This window comes from Bacillus rossius, chromosome 2 (genome assembly GCF_032445375.1).
Source record: "Bacillus rossius redtenbacheri isolate Brsri chromosome 2, Brsri_v3, whole genome shotgun sequence".
Classification (NCBI taxonomy): domain Eukaryota; kingdom Metazoa; phylum Arthropoda; class Insecta; order Phasmatodea; family Bacillidae; genus Bacillus; species Bacillus rossius.
The window spans coordinates 120906299-120929966 of record NC_086331.1 but is presented as its reverse complement, the minus strand read 5'-3'; the positions used below and the strand labels follow the sequence as shown (position 1 = coordinate 120929966).

The 23668-nt window shown below is 34.1% G+C and overlaps 1 protein-coding gene across 4 annotated transcripts in view; it reads left to right on the top strand.

Annotated features, from left to right (window-relative positions):
• The first annotated feature begins 1283 nt into the window (after positions 1 to 1283).
• The window catches only part of LOC134529701 (choline/ethanolamine kinase), a 74566-nt gene continuing 52181 nt past the window's right edge, over positions 1284 to 23668 (top strand). Inside the window, exons 1-5 of one of the 4 annotated variants that reach the window (XM_063364063.1) lie at positions 1284 to 1555; positions 5446 to 5558; positions 16099 to 16327; positions 20136 to 20269; positions 22983 to 23099. In XM_063364063.1, the coding sequence (XP_063220133.1) occupies positions 1535 to 1555; positions 5446 to 5558; positions 16099 to 16327; positions 20136 to 20269; positions 22983 to 23099 (614 nt within the window). In that variant the 5' untranslated portion in view covers positions 1284 to 1534. The other 3 variants (XM_063364066.1, XM_063364065.1, XM_063364064.1) reach the window with 3 other exon arrangements.

The window sequence follows — 23668 nt, the reverse complement described above, 5'->3', positions numbered from 1 at the left end:
ATGTAGTCCAATACCGATCGCATACTTTTAATAATACTGCACAAGCTGATATATTAGCTAAAGCCAACTTTAAGTATGCAAATTCCGAAGACAAAGTCTCAAAAACAAATTGCAAAATGTTCGTTTCTTCCAAACTTATACTTTTATGGCAACTACAGGCAAACGGGCGACCATTTTTTTTTTAAAAAAATCCCACACTGGAACAACGTGTGAAAACAAATGGGCCTCTTCACCAAACTGGCTAATAAAAGTTCCGTCCAAATAAAATTTAGTATGGGAAAATACACAGTTCACTAGGTTTGCCAAAAACCACTGCAGCACCACGAGGGTAAAAATCAAAATTGCGGCCTCTCTTTACCTTGATAAGTTCAGTATCACAGGGCAATCCATTGCCCTGTCACCCAGCGTGGAGCCTCCATCCCAATACTCTTCGTCGCCCGTTGCCGTCCGGCACACCAGTCCGCGCCGTCACATGGCTCTGTCCTCGACGGTCGCTCGGCACAAACTCTCTCGCCGGCCCAGCTGATTTTTTCTTCCCGGCAAGCCGAATGTCTGACGTCATCAGCCAACCGCCGGGCGCTCACCAAGTGGTATTTACGTGAAACACAATTGATATTCTTAAACTCATAATCGATAGCTACCAAACGGCGTATAACTAATTAACAGAAACAAATATAATTAAAAAAAATTTACAGATAAATTAACATTAATTAAAAAAGGCGTAAAAATACGTGAAATAAAAAACCATATAAAACTAGAGACCAGCAACAAAAATAAATTACAAGTAAAAATGTGGCCCTGCCGGCCACAGCATAAATGCTTATTTGTCATGCACTACACGTATATCTGTTGATTAAAGCCAAATGCAAGAAGTCAAAAGTCTTCTTACATCTCTTTGTTTGTTGTAAATCTGAAGACGTTTGCTTCTGTGTGAACAACATTGTTTTCACACAATTTAACACATCTTGATCTATGAGAGTTATTTGGCATTTTGGCGATTTTCAAATATTCACCAACATATATGCTGCACACATCCTATAAATAACCTAAAAAAATAATTACTTATAATCAAAATACATATTTGCCAAAATCAAATTAAAACACTAAGATCACAAACCAAGAAACAAACCCAAACATGTGACTTGTTTATCTCGTAATGCGACCAGAGCCTTTTTTTTTTTTTTTTTTTTTTTTAGATTTTGTTATGGATATGCAGATAACTATATGATGCAAAGAATTAAAATTGTGTTTTAGTTATAAAATTAAAAAAATACTTCTAAAGATTTCGTTTTTAATTTCTTACATTTTATTTGGCATATTGTAATAAAATGTACGCTATGTTAGCGCTCCTATGAATTCACAGCAGAAACATTCACGCTGTTTACGGTACCTGTTCTTTATAAACTACAATGCTACAATGTATGATTTTCAATAGCTATTGAAGTTGCACGGGATTATCTTGGACTGAAAGGCTGACAAAGTATTACATTTAGTGTATTCCTCAATTTCAATTTTTGTGTTTGGATCGCGTAACATGGGCGTGAAAGATAAACTGGCAAGTTTTTTTTTTGTATTTTAATAATATGTGCGTACTAAGTTATAAATGAACAATTGCAAGTCTTAGGTTTTATTGGTGCGCAGTATTTGCTGTAACTATTTATGTAGCTAATAGGACTACAAATTTAATGTTGTGGTACTATTAATTAACTACCCTGAATTGGTAGTATCATAAGAAATTAACAAAATACAAATAGTGATTTCTAAGCACAAAGTTTCAACCAAACTATGGCAAACAAAAAATTAGAAAATGCAGTTTTATATCCTTGCCATATTACTGTGTAAAACTGTATCGAAATATTATTTCTATTTATTAATTAGCTACGGCAGAATATTCTTGGAAAAGACGTTTGCATGACGTGCCTAACGTTTTACCTAATATAAAACGTAATGGCGATACTTTAGTAGTCTGCAGCTGTTTTACGTTTTTGTCGGATGAGTAAATACGCTCTTAAAACTAATTGTACTGTTAGTAGTTGACAGCAGCTATGCCAACTCTTATGATATTTTTACCACAGGGTGATAAAAAGATATCTGATTAGCCATGCTAACCTTTGTTATTTTAACTTAAAATTATTTATTTATTTTAATTTATTTTGCACTATACTTTGTTATTGTTAAAATTAAGATATCACTTTAAGTAGGATTTACTACATTTGAATTGTATCGTTATCTGTTTGTTATTCTGTTATATATTTTTATAATGTATTTATAATAATTCTTAACAAGAGCCACTTTTCTGGGTAAAAATTGTTAAAATTTTAAATATATTTTCTTTTTTTTATATATATATATTTCCTGATATGTGTTACAGTAATTCGTAAGAGAGTGTTGTGATACTTAAGGTATTTAACCTGTTGTTTACCATTTTAATTAGTTGTGAGGTAGGTTACTCATTATAAATAAAGTAATATTGTTTGAGTGGTCGGTTAGGTTAGCTTCATTAAAAATACTTTATAGTAGTGTGGGCAGTTGGTTTGGGTAGGTTAGGGACATTTAAATTTTAAAATAGTGTGTATAGTTTGTAAGGTTAGGTTAGGGTAACAACATTATAAATACTGTAAAATTGTTTAAACCGATGATTAGGAACAACCAAAATTAAATGTAGGTAGCTAACTTAAACTGACCAACCATAATTATTTTATAGTAATGGAACCATTTAAACAGTCATTTCTGATAGACTGCTTTACTCTTCCCCCCCCCCCCCCCCCCCTTGATTTTCATGTTGGGGAAGTTGCCTGTACCTGTAGCCTACTCACATGCCTGTAACTAAGAGGAAGCATTGACTACATTGCAATGAAACTGACATTTTAAAATTCAACCTACTAAAAACATTTAAAATAAAAGTTTATAAAATATTTTTTGAAAATAAGTAAAATTATCAATCCACTTTTTATAAATTTTTTTTTAAATAGCCTACTGTCAACTTTATTTGCTTTTACTTAAATTTGTGGTGTTGGTGGGGGATGGATTCTACAATCTTGGATGCGAATGGTTGGCAGTCTACTCACAATATTTACAGAATACAAAACCCTTATATCCGATGACCATAAAGAAAGGCAGGAAATCCACATTTAAAAGTTACCATGCAGACTTGTTGAGTCCTTCCAACCTATAAACATCTCTGTTGGAAGTTACCTACTACTTTTCATGTTTCCTGCCTCAATAAATATGTAGCATGCTATCCACGGGACCACCCAATAATGTTTTAAGGTTGAATTCTTTTTCACTTTGGATGGTACAATAGGATACATAAAAACATTTTATTTTGTGTACTGCTCCATCATATTATTTTTTATTTTATTTTATTTTTATGTCACATGCCCACCAACAGCCAAGGCTTTAGCGGTGGGCATGAGACAAAGGACAAACACAAAACAAAATGCCTACATAAATGGTTACATAACTAGTCACTGTAAGTGCACAAAACACCCATCCATGCCAGCACCAAGAGTGGGCAGCACTACCTGAGATGAAAACCACAGCAGGTAGGTGCATCCACACCTGGCCAACACACGTAAGGTGAATGAACCTTACACTTACAGCGATCAAGGTGAACAGTACAATACAACATAAATAACAGACATAAAAGTAACAAAAATCAAAATATACAAGAATATATTAATAGCAATATATTAAAGTGTAAACATATAAACTGGACACAAAATAAATTGCACAAGGCATAGAATTATAGACCACAAACTTACAAAAAAGGGTAAATATGTATTGTACTGATTAGCGCCAAAAAAAATCGTACAAATATGAAATAACTTTCATTATATGCTCTTTTACGTCCTCTTTTCAAAACCGCCTGCGGAGATAAAAAATTCCAATTACTTTTGGAGATATCAAATTTTTTAATATTCATTTTTTGGCGATTTTTTAAAAAAAAATTTTAAAAATTCGAAAATACCTTTATTCTGTGCTCTTTAACTTCCTCTTTTCATTAAACCCGGCGGAGATCAGAAATTCCAAATACTTTAGGAGATATGGAATTTTTTAATTTTCATGTTGTGCACTGATGTGGCGTTCAGCGGGAATCCTACGATTCACACATCCTTCTGGACATACCCGAATACTCACGTTGGCAAACCTTCTTTTCTTAAAATTAGCAAGAAGTAATTAAAAATACTTTAAAACACTGTGGATGGTTGGTTATATTAGGTAAGTATAGCTACATTAAAAAAACTGTAAAATCATTTTATGGTTGCTTAGCAAATAACTTTTTAATATGTAGCTATCCAGCGCTAGGAAACCGTTTACATGATTTCACAGTATTTTTAATGTAGCTATCCTAACCAAATCAACCATCCACAATGTTTTGAAGTATTTATAATGTAGCTAACATAACCTAATTGACCATTAGTTTTCATGAGTTGCATATTTATTTACAATAAAAAAAATTAAAAAAAACCGAAGATGCACGATCGGGCGTTTGCCTCTCGTCTGTTGAAAGAAGGCTTGCCAACGTGAGTATTCGGGTATGTCCAGAAAGATGAGTGAATCGTAGGCTTCCCGCGTTCACCATTGTTGCTTGTTTACAAGTATGATTTTTTTTTTTCGCGACGTAGTTGAACGACTACATCACGTAAAAAGAAAATTACGTGAGTTCCTACTGTTCATCCTTTTTCCCGGTTTGTTAGGTCAGGTCAGCTACATTATAAATACTTTAAAACTAAACAACCATTAAAATTAATTTTTATTATTTTTAATGTCCGTTCAGTTTCAAAGTATTTATACTGTAGCTGACCTGACCTAATCTACCTTTGTCCCGTTTTGTTATGTCAGGTCAGTTACAATATAAATACTTAAAACTATACAAGTAAAATTAATTGATATTATTTTTAATTTCCGTTTATTTTGAAGTATTTATCATGTAACTAACTTTACCTAATGGAAAATTTCTGTTATTTAGGCATTCACGCACACACGGCAAAATATAAAATGGCGTCTGTTGAATGATTACATAGGGCTTGTATTGCAAAATAAGAACGGCGATATCTCCAAAAGTAATTGGAATTTTTAATCTCCGCAGGCGGTTTTGAAAAGAGGACGTAAAAGAGCATATAATGAAAGTTATTTCATATTTGTACGATTTGTTTTGGCGCTAATCCGTACAATACATATTTACCCAAAAAAGTATTGGTAGAAAAATAAAAAAGTACCTAATTATATGATAATGTAATAAATGTAATTCATTTATACATTATTGGAATTATGATAATGATTGTCATAGTTTGCTATAAGTCTGTTGATATTGTTAGCATAAAGAGTACGACATTGAAAGTAAGCAGAAGTAAATTGGGGATTTCTCAGTCCAGTATTATCAAGGAAATGTTTACATATTTCACTATTGCCTGTTATTAATTTGTAGTACTAATGTTCCAGATCATGAATATCAGCTCAGAAGTATTGGAAATGGCATCTCGTATCTGCCGTGACTACATGAATGGTGCTTGGAAGATGATTTCTTCCAAAGAGATTGTGGTAAAAAAAATAAGGTAGTTAGATGATTATATTCTAATTATTTCAGAAATAAATAATAAAATATTACTGTAAAACAAAATCCACCAAATTTAAATTTGGTATGATTTAGACTTTTTTTTCTTTTCATAAACAGCTACTTTTTCTATTTGCTACAGATAAGATACTCTGAAACCCCAAAAACATCTGCTGTTCTGCAAAATACAGTGCAGTTTTGCTTACTATGCTCTAGAAAACAATTGAAGCTTAAGTATTTTTTCAACTTATTAAAATTAAATCGCGAAAACATTGTTCGTAGAACTGGATGTAATGACAAGGCCACTTAAACTTAAATTTTTCTCCTAATTAAGTGCTAGTTGTCATATTGATAAAATAGACCATATAAATTTTGAGTGTTTGTTAAGTTGTATAGTGTTGTACTGATGAGAAATTGGGTTAGTACTGTGTAGCTAGTTTTGTACAAAGAATAATAATTTTTCAAAGATACTGTCTGTATTTCTTGTTTTTTTACCCATTCAAGTGTATTTGAGTTCATGCTTAGCTAGAGCCTATTTGAAGTCAGTGCAGTAATTTTTATAATTTTTGTTAATTTTTAAGGTTCTTTTTCAAATATTTACTGCTTAGTTTCCTCCAAATTCTTAGCTCTCCAAATGTTTGATTGTATTGGAATATTTTGAGAATAAATCTCACTTTTCCCAAGATACCCAAAATAAACTTTTTTTTGAAAAATTTATTGTTTTGCCTTTATATTTACAGTAATAGTCATGCTTTAAAAACCCAGATGATGTTAGTTGAAGAATCAGTTTTTAGTTATGTTTTATTTGCTTTGAAAAGAAAGACTTTAGACTTAATTAAACTTGTTGCTCCTATTTTGACATAGGCTACATGTTAAATACGCTTTGAATATTTTCAGTATTTCCATTCTGCTTTTTATGGTCCAGCTCTGTGTTTACCTTTTACTGTAGAGAAAACTAACATTAGTTCCTAAGGAAAGGGGAGTGGTAGCATGCTCACAAATAGGAGAGTGTTTAAGTGGTGAGGGCAGGAGGAAGGGAAGGACAGAATATGCCCAGAAACAGCTGGTGTACAACTGGATGACCAGGAAAGAGACGTTCGTATCACGGCAAAATTCTTCAAATAAATGTTTTAGGCTGATGAACATAATTATGATCAGTCTGTAATACTGCTCGTGTGCTGTGAAAATTACCCACCAAAGAAATATCACATTCCTTAATAAAAGTATGTTTCTCATGAACTCTATTGAATGACATATCACTAGAAAATCCCAGTTCTACAATATTGAAATCTTCTGGTGTTAGCTCATTTGCTTCACAGTTTTCTGCTATCTGCTCCTCCTCCAAAAGAAGATTTTGAAGCTCCACGCTTTTCTCAAGTCTAATGATATCATCTTTGTCGCTGTCATCTTCCAAAGAACTATGATATGAACCCGAAGGAAGTTCTACAGAGTAGTTCAATAGTTCCTCTTGATTCATTTTAGGCTTACCTGCACAAAATAAAGTGTAGAAGTCATTAGTTACTGTAGGCTATACCTACAATTTGACAACATAACTGTGCTGATATTCACATATAAAACAAAAGCTATTAATTTGGTACAGGTACTTATTTACATAACCTCACTTTTTGGCCAAGTCACAAATGCATACTGGCATCAAGTGAGTACATGTACAATTATGGATGAAGCCATTATGCATGAAGAGGTTAAAGTGAGTTTAGTCAAGTGAAGTGAAAGATGTCAAGCAATTGCCGTCAGGCCTTGCCATAAACATGAAATAAATTTTTTTATATAAATAATTTTATGCAAAGTTTTTGAAGGAAAAAATTTCTATGCAGGTTATCGTCAATATTTAATGAATGATAGCTTAAAAAACATTTACAGTTCCAGATTAACTTTGCTGCATTGCTTCCAGAAGTATGGCTGGACAGGATAAGGACAACCAACCAAGGAATGTTTCTAACGAGATTATATGGGAGGAGTATTACTTGTAGCTGTGTGAGCTTAATCACTCATGGCTAGAAACCCTAAAACACGGTTTCATAGACATTACTCTGCAGGAACAAATGTTAGTGGTACAGTTTGTACCAATAGGAAAAATATGCCTTAGGATCTTGCGAAGGAAAAACTGAAAGTAGGAAAAGCTCTATACTACACGGGGTGGCCACTCTATACCAGGAAATTCGGGAAGAAACCTTGAATATGCTGTGAATTTTTTTGGTGCCGGGAAATCCGTGAGAAACCTGTGACTTTTTTAAAACCATTGGAAATTATCTAATGGTCACCTATTTAACAAGAACTTATTTGAAAAACTGCATGCTATGCATACGAACTGCATAATTTTATACAATTTTTGAGTACTGTAGCAAGGTTCAAACCATGTCAACTGCTATTATTTTTGTAGCAGCAAACCACGGTCTGATTACCATCTTTGCCTTGCTGGTTGGATCTTTAGGTTTCACCAGTTTACTAGAAATGAACAAAAACAAGGTGTGATTCCGTCTGAAATATAATTACTCCATACTGAGGAAACTTATAACAGATACAAGAAAATATTAACGTACAATATTAATTACATTCTTAAAAAGCTCTCAGGTATATTCAAAAAAAATTATTGGCCGGCCGTACATGGAATTATCAAACGTTTCATTTACTAAAAATACATAAACCAATAAAAAAATACAAATATGTCTAAATAATCCTAGTTGAGGTATGTACTTAAAGTCCAGAAATTATGTTTATCTAATTAACTGCATCTGACGACGTAATTTAAAGAAAGTTCAGAAAAGGGTCAAAAGATACAGAAGCACCGGAGGTCGGGGCTTCGTTTCCCGGAGATCACGCGGGTACATGATGCCAGGGTGCTTGTGTCCTGTTGTGGAAGGGAGATGAAAATGCCAATTCGGCGTCCGGCTCTCGGACCCTGACTGGAACAGTCCGAATCAAAACTGATCAGAACTTGTACACAGACAGTATACGAGGCAGAAAATGCCCGGAAAAGTTAAGGGGAGGTTGAGGAAAGTCGCGGATCGTCACTCACCAGACAGGGGAGTTGGCTTCTGTTTACTGATGCGTCGCCCGCCAGGAACTGGATCCCGCGAATACGCGGCTGGCCGCGGTTGATTTCTTCATTTCAAAAAAAAAAATTTGAAAGAAAAAATAACTATTACACTTTGTACTACGCAGACGGACTAAACTACATAAAGAAGATTATAGGGATAGCATCCCTTATTTAGGCCACTACATAGTTGGTTGCGGCCGGACAGAAGTCTTGCAGTGTCTCGTCGACTCGCCGATAATCGCGAAAATGTCTGTCTGCAGTCGCGACGCGAAGTGTCCCGCGAAGAACCGCGTCTCATAATTAAAAGTAAATCTTGAATCAAAAATGGAGGGGAGGGGGCTGGGAGTCCGGACCGAAATGTCCCGAAGTTCCCCGAGTGGGCATCATAAAAAAACTCTGACTGATGTCTCGAAGTTGGTAGCACTGGCCGACTTTAGCGCTACCTGTTGAGAGGTGTCTGAAATAAAAAGAATCGACTCGCCCAAGGCGTCTGCTTTACCAAGGGAATAAAGGGCGCAGTCTAGTGCTACACTCTGGCGGCCTACAGGGTAAGTTGGCTGGGCGGTTAGCGAGTTTTCCGCTAGGTATCGTGTGCGGTCCATCTTGGCACACACATTTTTTATGCAAGGCGTCCTTGGAGACGGTCGCTGTCTGCTGGGGTGTATGACCGGTCATTGGTCTTAGGCGAATTCTTAGAACTCAAGAGGGGGGGAAAACGCAACGACGCTGGGAACAAGCGTCCATGACGTGCTTCCTGGGAAGTGAACCTAATACGTATTCGTGACAGTAAAGGCTATGGTCAGCTCGTCTCTGAGAAATGGTAACAGCTCGTCCAGAGCTACTGTAGGCGGTTTTAGTCATGAAGTGAAGTAACGTTACAGGACTGGGACGTGCCTGTAAGCGAGGGAAATTTAAGCTGGCTGCCAGCAAAGTATTAGATCTGCAAAATATCAGATACGTCTCTGGGAAAGGTGCTTCAGACTACTGGCACAAAGTTTAACTTAGGGGATTACACCAGCCTAACAAAGTGTAAATCGCCCTTTAGTAACCAAATTATAGAGCAAATAAAATTTCCAAAAATAATTTAAAATTATAATAAAAATTTTAAAAAAATCGTGTCGAAATACCTCATTCCGGCACAGTACTGTTTACACCTTAGAAAACTACTCATCATGCCTGCAAATGCCGTTATAGCTCTGAACTGGCAAACCTCCGCAGCAGGTGTGACATATGGGTTGCCTTGGAATGACTAGAAAGCAGGAGAAAGAATGCCTGCTGCTCAATTTCTTTCTTCTCATGTTTCTTTTTTTCTTTTATTTCTGAAGCTTTTGCCCCACTGTAAAGATAAACAGAATCCACTGAAAACTAACACTGTGAGTTGAGACTTTACACACGAAAGACAGGAGGATCTCAATTGCAGATCATAACAAAAAAAAAAATTATGCTGGACATGGAAGAACTAGACTATCAGATGGTGCTATAATAATATTTTTTTTTTCAGCAGGTAGCTATTCCAATACAGCTCAGACAGTAAATAACATATAGGTATATGTTTATTAATATTTCACCATTGCAATTATTTTTTAGTTTTATTGGTTCTACAGCAAGTACTAAAGTAATTTTCTGATAGTAAATGGTAAAAAAAATAGGATGGACAAGTAGGGTGGTACTTTCTATAGCTCAAAATTAATAACGTGCATGTTACTGTGATTGAAAGGCTTTGTATTAAGAATTTAAAGCTAGGAACATGTTTTATCAAGCTCAGCTAACCAAAAACTGATGAGATTTTAAATTTTTTATGTCAAAAATTATATTGTCATCTGTAAACTGTTCTTATCCCAGGCAGCTGTTGAAGTAATTTTAGTAGTGCCCTGATGCTTTGCTGTATTATTTATACAAATACTGTATTTTATAAAAAAAAAATTATGTTTATTGCTACTCTCATAGTTTAAATAACGTACAAGAACTACTAAATTATGTTCGGGGAAAACACTTATATCACATAAGTGATATAATCTTACATGAATTTTTTTTATTTTAATTTTTCTTTTTTTACATAGTTTTTTTTTTAATTTTATTAGCGCTGATGTAAAGAAATTGGTTTGCTATGTTCTTATTAACGTGATAAAATTTAATGAAAATTCTTAGAAAAACCTTAGAAATCCTGAGGAAAAAAAACTTGAATTTTATTTTGCCCAAAGAGCATCCTCCCTGCTACAGTAGCAATAAAATCATGGCAAAGAAATGTAATGATAAAAGGGATATGTGCATGTTATCCACTAAACACAGAATTTTGCAGAAACTGAGAAAGTTTATCATAAAATAAAAAAATTATGAATCCTGCCAAAGTAATCATTACAACATGAAAATGAGAGGTGTTAATGTTGGAGATTAAATAATAAGCAAATTTCGTATAATACTTATATACAGCAAGGCAAATAAGAATATATTTTTTTAACATTATGGACATGTTGTTGAATAGCATAACAGTGCCTTCCGTAGTGGTTAATTAATTACATAGGCTGTTTGCCCAGTATTAAGAAGAACGCAAGTCTGTGTGTGGAAGCCATGCTAGGGAGGGGGAAAAAATCATTATAAAATAACATTTTAAAATGCTACCTGCTTTTTAGTGAACCCTGAAGTTAAAAATAATGATTACAGGATATTTGAAATAAATTAAAAGATAAGTAAGTCTGGTTTGTTACTCATTTTTAACATTAGTAACCATTTTGAACAGTTTGTCAAGTAAACAGAAAAGCAGGAAAAGTAACAAAAATTAAGTCGGGCTCTCCAAAGAAAAATGAAAAAAGAAAACTCTTTAGTGAACAATAATTTCTTAATTAGCAGTTTGCATAGTTTTACTGATTACAATAGAGACAAAATTATTCACCTTTTGGCAGATGAATCCTTTAAAGATATTTTTGTTTACAACCAATTTAATTGTCCAAAAGGTGTGATACTTTGATTGAAAATAAACAGGCGTAAAACCATAACACAATAATTCACATTCTGTTGGACTCAGCTGATATTGCACACCGGACATGTGGTGGGGGTTGGTCCACGGAGCCGGACGTGAATCTCCGAGAGTCGCTGATTAGCTCAGGCTTCTGACAGTCGCACATGTCTCAAGAACTCTGAGAAAAGTGCCTACCGAGTAGTTTGGTGGGGAAACAGAAGTATAGACCCAAAGTAAGATAACTATGAAGTCCCAGGCTGGGAAACCCACACTTAACGTAGGGGTATCCAGAATTTAATCCGTAGTAAAAAAAAAAAGAGAAAACCCAGAGAATTTGGAGGAACAAACCAAAAAGAACCACTAAACTACATGACCAACTGAAAATGTAAAAGATGGAGAGGGAATAATACTATAATACTCACAGAATTCCCTAGTTTATAGGAATTGCAAAGTGATTCCTTTCAGAAGTTGCACATCCGAATTGACGCAGATCCGTTGGTCTATACTTGGACAAACATAGTTAAAGCTGCTTTTCGGGGGGGGGGGGGGGGGGGGGGGGGGAATTGGTGGTGGGTGATGGAAGGTTGCGTAGAAGTAGAACCGATAGGTGGTGCTTAGGATGGGAAAATGGAGGAACTAGAGCCCTAGTGTAGGATTGAAGCTTATAGTTAAAATTTTGGTTGACAAATGGAGCACTGTCTCCGCGCTGAACAAAGTAAGCAACAGAGGGCATGTTCAAAAGTATTGGGGGGAGGGGGGACACTGGGGCCCTGGGAAAGGAAGGAGATTCTCGTTAATGACATCTGAGGAAGAGCCAAAGGGGGGCGGGATGGTGGAAGAGCTTGCGTGAGGCTTCGTAGGTGATGCGCTCAGGCGTGGAGCGGTGTCGAAATACAACACCGGTATCCCACTGTGCGTGTCCAGATGTGCCAGTTTGGGCATGGAGGCGTGTCTGGAAGTGTAGTGCCTCTATGGGACACTTGAGACCATACGTGCTGGAAGGCAGGGAAAATCTGACACACTGCTAACACAGCATGGGACATTGTGGTGTGTCTGGCCACTCAGTGCTGAAGCACTAGCGGCGGTCAGACAGACTGCCGAAAGTTAAGTTGCAAGGACCCCTAGGATTCAATAATAAAAACTTTTTAAATGTAAGTACATTATACTCATCAAAATGTACAAATAAATAACGATCAGCTGTGCCAAGGAAATCTCTACTTTGTTGCTCAATAGTTATGTATGGTATAAAAAGATGAATTGCAAAAAAGACAGAACTTTCAATGTATTATACAAAAACATACAGAAGAACTTCTTGAGATTTATTTCAAAGAAGATTTTTCAAACTACGGTCTTTGACACCTGGAGATTTGCCCTCATGTTTGAGGGGAAACTTTATCCTTCTGCAGCAAAAGAGGCAAAATATGCAAAATGTTGTTTTGTGTGCTTGGAGAGGAATCAAAGGACAGAATTAGTATTTTTATATTATGTAATTGAAGTGATTTGAGTGTGTTTCCTGAATTGTTTGTGTGTGAAAAATGTTATTCTCAAATATGTAAGGAATTACCATGTGCTTAAAAAAATTTAAATTTTTTACTAAACTCTTTATTAAAAATTTAAAATACACTAGGGTCTCGATAATCCGAGCTCCGATAATCCGAGTTCTCAATAATCCGAGTCAGTTTCGGGGGTTATGAGAAAGAAAAAAATATGAATTTTGCAAACACACATACACGTAGGGACGGCCAGGGCTACGTTGAGGAGGAAGGCCTGATGGGGTGAGTTGGGTAAGTGACTGTACATAGCAGGTAGCCGCCCACCCCTGCAGAAGTCGCAAGCATCTATTTTTAGAACATTGGGGGAAACCCCTTTTCTCCGTCGGCCTAGATCCTCCGCCCCCTCGTCACTTCCCCGCGTTCCCTCCAGAGGGCAATTTTTAGTTCCCATAAGTTCTTCGCCGTGAGCACATCTATGTAGTTACGTCCCAGTTCTATTACGAACCAGTATGAGTAAAAGAAAACATACTGAAATATCATTAAGTGATAAATTAGAAGCGCTGACGCGGGTTGATAAAGGTGAGCCGCTAAAAACAATTGCGCGTGATTTAGGAGTGAGTGCTGTTACTGTGGGTGACTGGAGGCGCAACAGACAGAAATTGGAGTTATGGCAAACTCAAAAAAATCTTTCTCAGGCTACAACATCCAGATCTCGTATGAAAAAAAGTGAGTACGAAAAAACAAGTGAAGCTTTGTTTTCATGGTTTTTAGCACAGCGGCAAAAAGGTGTCCCTCTTTCTGGGCCTATATTACAAGAAAAAGCGCAGTATTTTCGTAATAAATTACAAGAAGGTGAAAGCAATTTTAATGCCAGTAAAGGATGGCTGGATAAATGGAAAAAAAGATACGATGTGCGGCAATTGCATATCACAGGAGAAAAGCTTTCAGCTGATGCTGCTGGTGCTGAAAACTATGTTCAAAAATTTCAAAGCATGATCGAAGAAGGGGGCTACACACATGATCAATTATATAACTGTGACGAGACTGGGTTAAATTTTAAAATGCTACCTGACAAGAGTCTAGCATCCAAAGACGAGATTTCCGCTCCTGGGCATAAAAAGAGAAAGGAACGAATTACTGTTATGCCATGTTCCAATGCCTCTGGGACACATAAGCTTCGTCCCTTGGTGATAGGAAAATCAAAAAAACCTAGAGCTTTTAAAAATGTAAATATGAACGCACTACCCGTCGCATACAAAAATCAAAAGAACTCGTGGATGAATACGACCATTTTTAAAAATTGGTTCTTCGAGGAATTTGTTCCTTCAGTAGAAACTTTTTTAAAAGAACGACAATTACCGAGAAAAGCACTGTTGGTTATTGACAACGCTCCATCCCATCCAAACGTAGAAGAGCTTTCAAGTGATGAAATTAAAACTGTTTTCCTGCCCCCAAATGTGACTAGCCTCATTCAACCTATGGACCAAGGCGTCATTGCGACAATAAAGAAAAAGTACAGACGCATGCTTCTGACATATATTTTGCAAGAAGAAGAAATTTCATTAGTAGATATGCTAAAAACAGTTAATATAAAAGACGTTATCTATTGGTTAGTTGATGCGTGGTCAGAAATTAAACAGGAAACTATACAGAAATCCTGGTCAAAACTTATAAAACCGAGAGTTTCACAAAGTGAAGAAGAAGAAACAGTTGAAGACGACTGTGATAATATGACTCTATTGAATTTAATGGTGGCAATCCCTGGCTGCGAAATGGAATCCAGTGCTGAAGAGGTTAAGAAGTGGTTAGACAGTTATGAAATTGAAGAATTGACAGATGAGAAAATTATTGAAATGGTCAACAACCGGGATGAGGACACCGAAAAAGACGAACAAGGGGAAGAAGAAACCAACAAAAAAATTAGCCATGCAGATGGGTTTCTACGTTTAGAAAAGGCACTCGAATACGTGGAGCAGCAAGATGACGTCACGCCAAATGACGTAATGTTTTTTAAGAAGTGGAGCACACGAGCAGCTGAGAAGCGAGGAGCATTAAAAAAACAAAAAACAATAATATATTATTTTAAAAACTAATAATTATGTATATATTTCTAATCTGCCTTTCAATATGTTTGTATTTTATTTTTATTAAAACATCGACATATGTATTAGAAATTGATTTTGCGTGTTTTTATTCGTATTTCCAATAATCCGAGGTTCTGATAATCCGAGTTGGCCCCGGTCCCATCCAGCTCGGATTATCGAGGTTCTAGTGTATGGTTAATTTTATAAATATTCGTGAAGTTTATAAATCTTCCAAACAAAGTTCTATAAAAGATAATCAGAAAAAAAATTGGTGGGCTCTGTGGTTTGTCCGGGTCTAAGGACACTTGTTGTAAATGGGTTGATTGGTGAGAAGGAAATAAATATCTATGTGAATTTCAACACAATACATGCAATATAGAGAAATTAAAATTTTTTAAGCTCTAATCTTGGGAAAATCCTCATCTAACATTCATGCTAATACTGTTGTCATCTTATTCAACTTCAGAGAAATTGTCTTTGAATATGAGGCCTACTGGTCTTGCTGTGATAACTTTTGATTTTTCAAAATTAGAAATGTTAAAAATATTAACAGTTCATATATGTTATAAAACTATTTATAATATGTATTTATTTATTTATTTTCACTCAGTAAAGTTATCACAGTCAAAAAATATGTCCATTCATTTATATAAGCAGTCATAAGTAGGTTATTGTTTATAGAAAATTTACTGATAAATTTTTGAAAAGATTAGTGTAAAGATACATGAATACTTAAATGAAAATTAGTGTGTGTGTTTTTATGTGTCATGCTAGTTTTGTGTATTTTGATTTTTTTCGACATTTGCTAGGATTAAAAATTTATTTTTGAGAACAAAAAATAATGAATTAGTGTTGTGAGATGGTTTTGCATTAAAATATTTAGGATATTTCTTACACTTACGAAACACTTGATCATTTAATTATTTATTTGATTTTTTTTTATGTTGCAGTGGTGGATTGAACAACTTGCTATATCTTGTAGCACTGCCAAGTTCACACAAGTCGTCACCATCTGAGCCATCTCAGGTTTTATTGAGGTTGTATGGGCAGATTCATGGTGAACAGGTTATAGAATCTCTCCTCACAGAATCTGTGATATTCACATTATTATCCGAGCGTGGCTTGGGACCAAAGTTATATGGTGTTTTTCCTGGTGGCCGCCTTGAACAATATATTCCTGTAAGTAAATGTACCGTTATGACTCTTCCAACAAGATTTTTATGTGTAAAACCAAATTAAATACTTTAAAATGTTTAAGGTGAATTGGAAGTGCATTGGTAAGTTAGTTTTAGAAACCAACTTAAGTAAAGTTCTAGTAAATATGCCAAAATTCTCAGTGAGATAAAAGTTATTGCCAATAAAAAAGAATACATTAAAATTTTGTGTCCGAATAAATAACTAATGGAAGTTAATAACTTGATTCACAATGTAAAATTTATTTAAGAAAGTGTAATTTCATTTCAGCATGCAATTTCAGGGCTGAAAAATAGTCACTTGAGAGAATTTATGCTAGATGCTAAAATTGCATGTTGCAGGGTGTCATGAGTCAATCATTAATGTATTTTTCAATACTTAAAAAAAAAATTTTGAAGCCATTTTATATGAAACTAAAAATTATTTTTATGTGATAAATTTTGTTAATACTGAATGTACTGTTTAAGGCTTTTTTTGCATAATTTTCAAAATTTCTAATTTAATATTTTGTAAATATTTTTTAAGTGAAACTTATTCACAGAGCTGATAGGATAACTTGACAGGGTGTCTAGAATTCAAGGAAGTCACGAAAAAGTTAAGAAACTGGAGGACGGGTCACGAAAGTCATGAAAAAGTCGAAAAATTATGAGTACCATTGCTAGAAGTCACTAGACTAATTTCCAGCAACCTTATGCTAACATGTGTTTTGTTTTTTTTATGCCTCACTTAAGTTTATTGTCACACATTCAATTCAAATAGTTTAAGACCGTTGATGTAAATCATGTGGACATAATCTCTGAAAAGGTTTTAGCTTTCTAACATAAAAATCTGCAGGTTTTTGCTTATAGTAGACTATTTCATATTACTTTTAATTTTGTTTATTATACACAGTTGTTAGATAGTTTTACCAAAATGTCCTGAAAGAATTTTGAAATTTTTTACTAGGTATTTCTTGATACCCCTGGTTGAGTAATGATATCAACACAGGTTTGTTTTGGTTTTCACTTCATCAGTCTCTTAACACTTATTTTTAATTAAAAATATAATTTAAAAAATCTCACCAAGGAAAGAAATAAAAAATAACGTTCTGCAAATTTAGCATTGTTATTGTATCCACAGATGTAAATCTGTGACAGCCACCTCAAAACATTGGTAATATTGCTGCCACTTCAAAAAGGAAACCAAACATTGTAAATAATATAGTTCCCTCTACAAAAGAGACAAAACCTTAGGTAAATATATCCTAATATATATACTTTTTTAAGACAGTATATGTACCACATCACAGCACAGAACAGATCATGGCCATAATGTATTTTGTAACCACTTTTTAAATTAATATTATTTTTATTTATGTAGAAACTTGAAATTTTAAAATGGGCAAAAAAAATAACCTTGTTTTGAGGCCCAAATTAGACTTTAGTGAATTTTTGCATGGTGAACTATGTAAAAGATTGTTGCTACGTGTAGCCTTTTTGGGATTTATAGAGTTACAAAAAATGCCAGCAAGGGGATAAAAATTTTCGAAATACTTAAAGTGGTGTGCAATCTGTGCTAAGAAGCACAGGTGAAAAAATTTCAATTGAAAACAGATTTATCATATTTTAGCTATCATAAACATATTATTTCATTCTTACATTCTACTGAAGTAATGGACTAAAAAAGATCTATTTTTAATGCATAATTACGTGTGTGTGAAATTATTGTTAACCTTACAAATGTATTATCCCTCTATCTCTGAAGTTTCACTTCTTCTACGCATTGTGGCTACAAATGTTTTTTTTTCTATAGAGCCACAGTTTTGCCCTTTATGAAAAGATATCTCGCTTTGTCTCTCATTGTAGTCGCTGCGATATTTGAGAAAATGGTATGCTATGAAGACAGTGCACATATTACTCAGCGAATATGTCTTCAATGCTCGGGAAAAATGGTGTGAGGCAGAGAAGAGGAAAAAAGAGCCAGAAGACAAGAACCTTCGTGCTTGGTTTTTTTAGATTGCTGCTGGGATGCTGTCCATGAATGTAACATCAACATTTGGGTAGAGTACCATGGGTGGAGGTTAGCACTTCTGCAGAGCTGACCCTAAAACTTAGAGTCTACCTCTTGCACAAAGACCAGTGGTTTATGTAGATGTGGAACATCAGTGGAACATCAGTACCTCTGTGAGCACTAGGTGGGGAAAAAATACTCAAGCCTCATTCTCTATATAACTTCTTGCTATTAATATTACTAAATGTTCTAAAACCCCAATTTATCCAATTTAGATTTTGATCCCTACTTCTTTTAATATAAAATTGTTTACCATGGGAAATCGACAAAAATCTTCAATTAACTTTAATCCATTAATCATACCTCATTAAAGTTCTCTCTGTAATGTGTTTCCTAACTAAGAGTAACAATGCTTTGCCTGTCCTACTTAATTTAATGTATAGTGTTTCCCTATCAGCTCTGCATGTTGTAAATTAGTTTAACTTTTTCTACAGAAAATAAAATACATGATCTATCTTGTGGAAGTTTTATTTCATATGGTGCCTACTCATCACCCAGGGTCCTCTGAACATTGCTGTTAGATGTTTGCGATGTGCTTTGGAACTTCACAGCCATCTCCATAAAAGGCCTATTCACTTAAACTTTAAAATGCACGCTTTCCCACTAACTTACTAAACTGCCCAAATGCAATTTCACAACCGTCTTTATGTATCCCTGCCTACCATGTCACCGTATGGTTCAGCACAATATTACTCTTTTTTATCCATAGTACATGACCAAAATATAGTGATATCTCTACATCTCTTATGCTCTTTTGCCTCATACCTTTTGTTTTGATGATGCATCCCGTCTTCTTGATCCACCTGTACTTCTCTCCGATGGTTATATTTAATGGTGTTGTGCTTCAATATCTTTTACTGAAACCAAGTTGTCCGAGATTTTTCAGTTTAGTCACTATGAATCATTCCTTAAACTGTATAACGAGCTGTGTTTTTGCCATCAACACATTCACATACACATACACATATAGACATGATTTAAGGTGTATCCAAACACTGTGAAACAAATTTTACTTTCTATAATTTGCAATTTTTAACGTACTGGCTATCAAATTTATGAAGATTTTTCTAGAACATCATTTACTATAACTACGTTGTTGTTTCATGTACAACTAACTAAATAAAAACACTGTATTGAAATTATATTGTAGCAGGTTTCTTTGGTTAACGTTTCTGCTGTGTCACGTTTAAACTTTAAGTGACACTTAGGTGTTGCCACATTATATTTTCTCAGTAGTTTTACATAAAACATTGTGTTATGTGTTATAACGAACTATTTTGTCTAGTGCAGTTTTTTCTTAATACTTTTTTTTATTTGTTAAATGATTGCCGAATATCAGTGAAGTAGAGTGATCTCAATAGCTTCCAAAGAAAATTTCACACCTCTTGTTACTTGTGTTCTGTCACAACTGTGTGAATTTCAGCTGTTTTCTCATATGTTGCATTTACTTGTTACTTTTCCAGTTCTCTTCCACATTTAAAATGTGTTATGTATCCACATTCGCAGTGGTCGAAGAGTGGGTACACAAAATGATCAGTCACCTCATAAGGTGATGCTCCCTGTGTAATATTGATGAAATATAACATTGTTTAAATTAAGTACTAACAAAGGACTCAAGCTGTTTATAGTGTATGTTTGTCAGTTGTGAAAAATTGGGATTGGCTCATGGGATCAAACCTATGTTTTAATTTTTACATCCTATCTAAATTATGCTTCTTATTCTACGAATCTTTTTGTGTGCCAGGCTCGACCACTAAAAACCACAGAATTGAGTGACCCCACTCTCAGTGCATTGATTGCAGAGAACTTGGCCAAAATACATGCAATGAACATACCTATCAACAAGAGGTCAAACTGGCTGTGGAATACCATTTCAAGGTATGGATATTGCTTTAGTAAACTCCTGATTATCCCCACTAATCAAGGCAATTGTGGCCTCTTGTTAATACACTTAGAATGGTTCATCTAATAAAGCATTTGAACAAACACTGTAGTAATATTTAATATAGTCATATAATGCTTTTTACTAAAAAGAGTCATGATTTGTTTATGAAACATTTATTGATTTAAACAGCGTACATCTTCTGAACAAATTGATAATTTAGAAGGCCATCTAGAAATTTTTTCATGGTCAAAGCTAGCATAAACACAGAATTGTGCTAAGTGTGTTTCCAGCATGAAGACTTTTTTCAGTAACTTGCTGCATGAAAATAAGTAACAATGTTTATACTTAATTTTTCATATATTTTACAATAAAAAAGTATAACCATCTTGTAGTAGAAAACATAGCATAATTGCATAGTGTAGCAAAGTTTTAGCTGAATCCATGTGCAAAGTCCATTTCAATTAGCATTTTACAGGAAAGTTATTGGGTTTTGAAAATATTTTGTGTATTTTTTTCTGTTGGCAGACAGCTACCAAATAATAACAACCACAGAAGGTCAAATATGACTTCATATTGTGGTTGAAAGAAAGCATGAACGTGGGATAATTTTTTAATAGGTATTAATGTTTGCTGTAATGCATGTAGTTATGACTTGTCTTTCGAACCAAAGCTTATTACAGACTGGAATATACTCAAAGTTATAGTTATAAGTGTAAGTGGTTCTAATCTGTAAGTAGTTTTAGGGCCAATATACACTGCATTAGATACATCTTGTTCTTTTACAATGGGGATATATATCTTTTTATTTTAACATTGTATTAAAATAATTTTAGGGGGCATACATCCTTACATTAAAACAAACCCAATGGAAAAATTTTACGACAGATATCTTTGCAAATAAAAATTCAAGAGCTTTTTAAATTGGCTGTATTGGAAGAATAGGGAATTGTATCACAAAAAAAAAAAAATCATAGTTGTGCTTGAAATTGTTGAAATCCTCTTAACTCAGACTTGCTTAGGACAGCATTCAAGAGTTAAAAAAACAGGTTTTAAAATACCTTACACTGCTAGTTTTCTCTGCTGTGCATAAATAAAGTTTAGCAAAGTATGATAAGCTATCACCACAGATATAGCAGTAATTGAATAAACAGTATCTGTGTGACACAAGTTTGTCAGTTATAGCATTTATCTATTACTTTTATGTAATGTTTCACTAGTGATAATGTAGTTGTAAGTTATTATTTAAAATAATTTTTTATAATTTTTAATGTAAACATTTTGACAATTGACGAGTCATTTTACCCACTACATCTCTGTGCTTGCCAAGGCAGGATGATTCTGTGATGGTTTGCCATTGTCTTCTGTAGGATGAGGGTGAAAGGGACATCATAAACAGTCCTGGACCCAGGGAAAAAGTTTGAAAAATCTCCTCCCAGACCTATATAAACTTATATGGGCTCTCCTATTTTCATATCTACATTTTTTTGGTTTACATGTACGTACTCTGCTGTAACAAACTATTTAGTAGACATATGACTATTATTTAGGCCTTCTTGAATTAACCTGTAGACCTAGGCCTACTGCATTGTTTCAAATGGCTTTTTGCATGGTTTCACAGTTAAAGTATGAATCATGCCTGGGTCTTGGAACAGTGAACTCGCATGAATTTCCTGCCCTAATTCCTCAGTGAGTTTACGGTTCATTACTGAGAATAAATTGTTTTCAAACTCATTGCGAGATTTAAATAATAAAACCAACAAGTCTGTTTACAAGCTAAAACTTTCTCCAACTTTAGTAATGTGGCTATGTCTTAGACTTTGATCCCAAAAACTTTTCAATAAATTCAACTCTCAGAGCTGAATTTTCACAATTGTCCTCCCACAAAGAATTTGTGACTTCCTTCAAGGACTTATACTTCAAACTGTTGCTTCTATCCTCAAAATCTATGTCATCCTCTTCACCAGCAACCTGCATATTTCTCTCAATGACCTCTAAGCACAGCTTATTTTCTGTGTAAAATCGGTAGGACTTTTTTTTAAGACAGATAGCTGTTGAGCCATAATTGTTTTAGGCATCCACATGCTACTTGCAGCTGACAATCCAAATTCTTAAAATATTGATTTTAATGTTTGCTTTCATGTTAGTTATTCAGCTCCTATACTTAAATTTTACTTGTATGCCATTTTAGTAGTGTTCCTATGGTAGTAAGTTTTTACTACATATAATATTTAATACCAAAATTAATCTACCACATTTTTGTATCTCTTCACCGGATCCCTGCACATAGTTTTTTTTATAGTCACCTTAATTAATTACCTAAATCCTTTGAAAATGCACCTCAATCCTATGTTTGTTTAAATCTTAATGCCACCATATAATGTTAAGCTTCCTGAAATCCAGAAGATGTGATAGAAACCTATATTTTCTGAGTATCTACCAGGAACTGCTACCTCTTTACAAATATGAGAATTTTGGTCATACAACTATATCACTAAATATAAATATTTCTTTCAATTTAATTGATTGGGCATCTTTTGCATAGCATAAAAACTGGACTACCAGGGTACTATGGCATAAATATGAATTCTGACTACTTACTAACTAAAGATTAATTTGTTAAAATTGTATTTTATAATAATAGCCATAATCCTGAATTACATGCACATAATTCATATACTATTCAAAGTTATGATTTTTTTTTTTAAGGTGGCTCAAAACAGCTGTGGTAAACTTGGAAGACATACATGCTGAAGATTCCCATAACCAGCAAATTATAAAGAAACTGCAGCACCTTAACTTATCAAAGGAGTTTGAATGGCTAAGGTAAGTGTATGTTTACATTGTATGCTGTTACAAAAAATATGTTTAATTTGAAGTAGATTCAGTGCTAAACCATTATGAAATACTTTTGTTTTAAATTTCAATTTTGGTAAGTACTAAACTGAAAAAAAAATGTGTACTTAAATTTGAGTGACAATATGGTTTTGCTTCAAAGATTATTTTTCAATATCCAGCAAATATATTGAATGAAAAAATTATTAAACAATAATTCTTGTGTGATATGTCAGTTCATTGCTTAATATTTTTGATATATTCCACAGTTAATGCATATTGGCAAAAATATTTAGGTATATTTTTGTATTTCTTTTTTATCTTTTTAAGTTTGATTAAAGAATTAAACATTTAATATATATTTTTTTGTGTTTTTCATGGTTTTCACCTGTGTAATATGCAAGGCTTTATAATAGGTACTAATATTTTTAAATGTTACCATTACTCAAATACTTGAATAGTGATTTAATGCAGTTTTTTTTGGACATACATTGCAGTTTTGCACTGTTTGTCATGGAAAATTCTTAAAATCCAAAATAAATTAAAATATGGAGATAAAA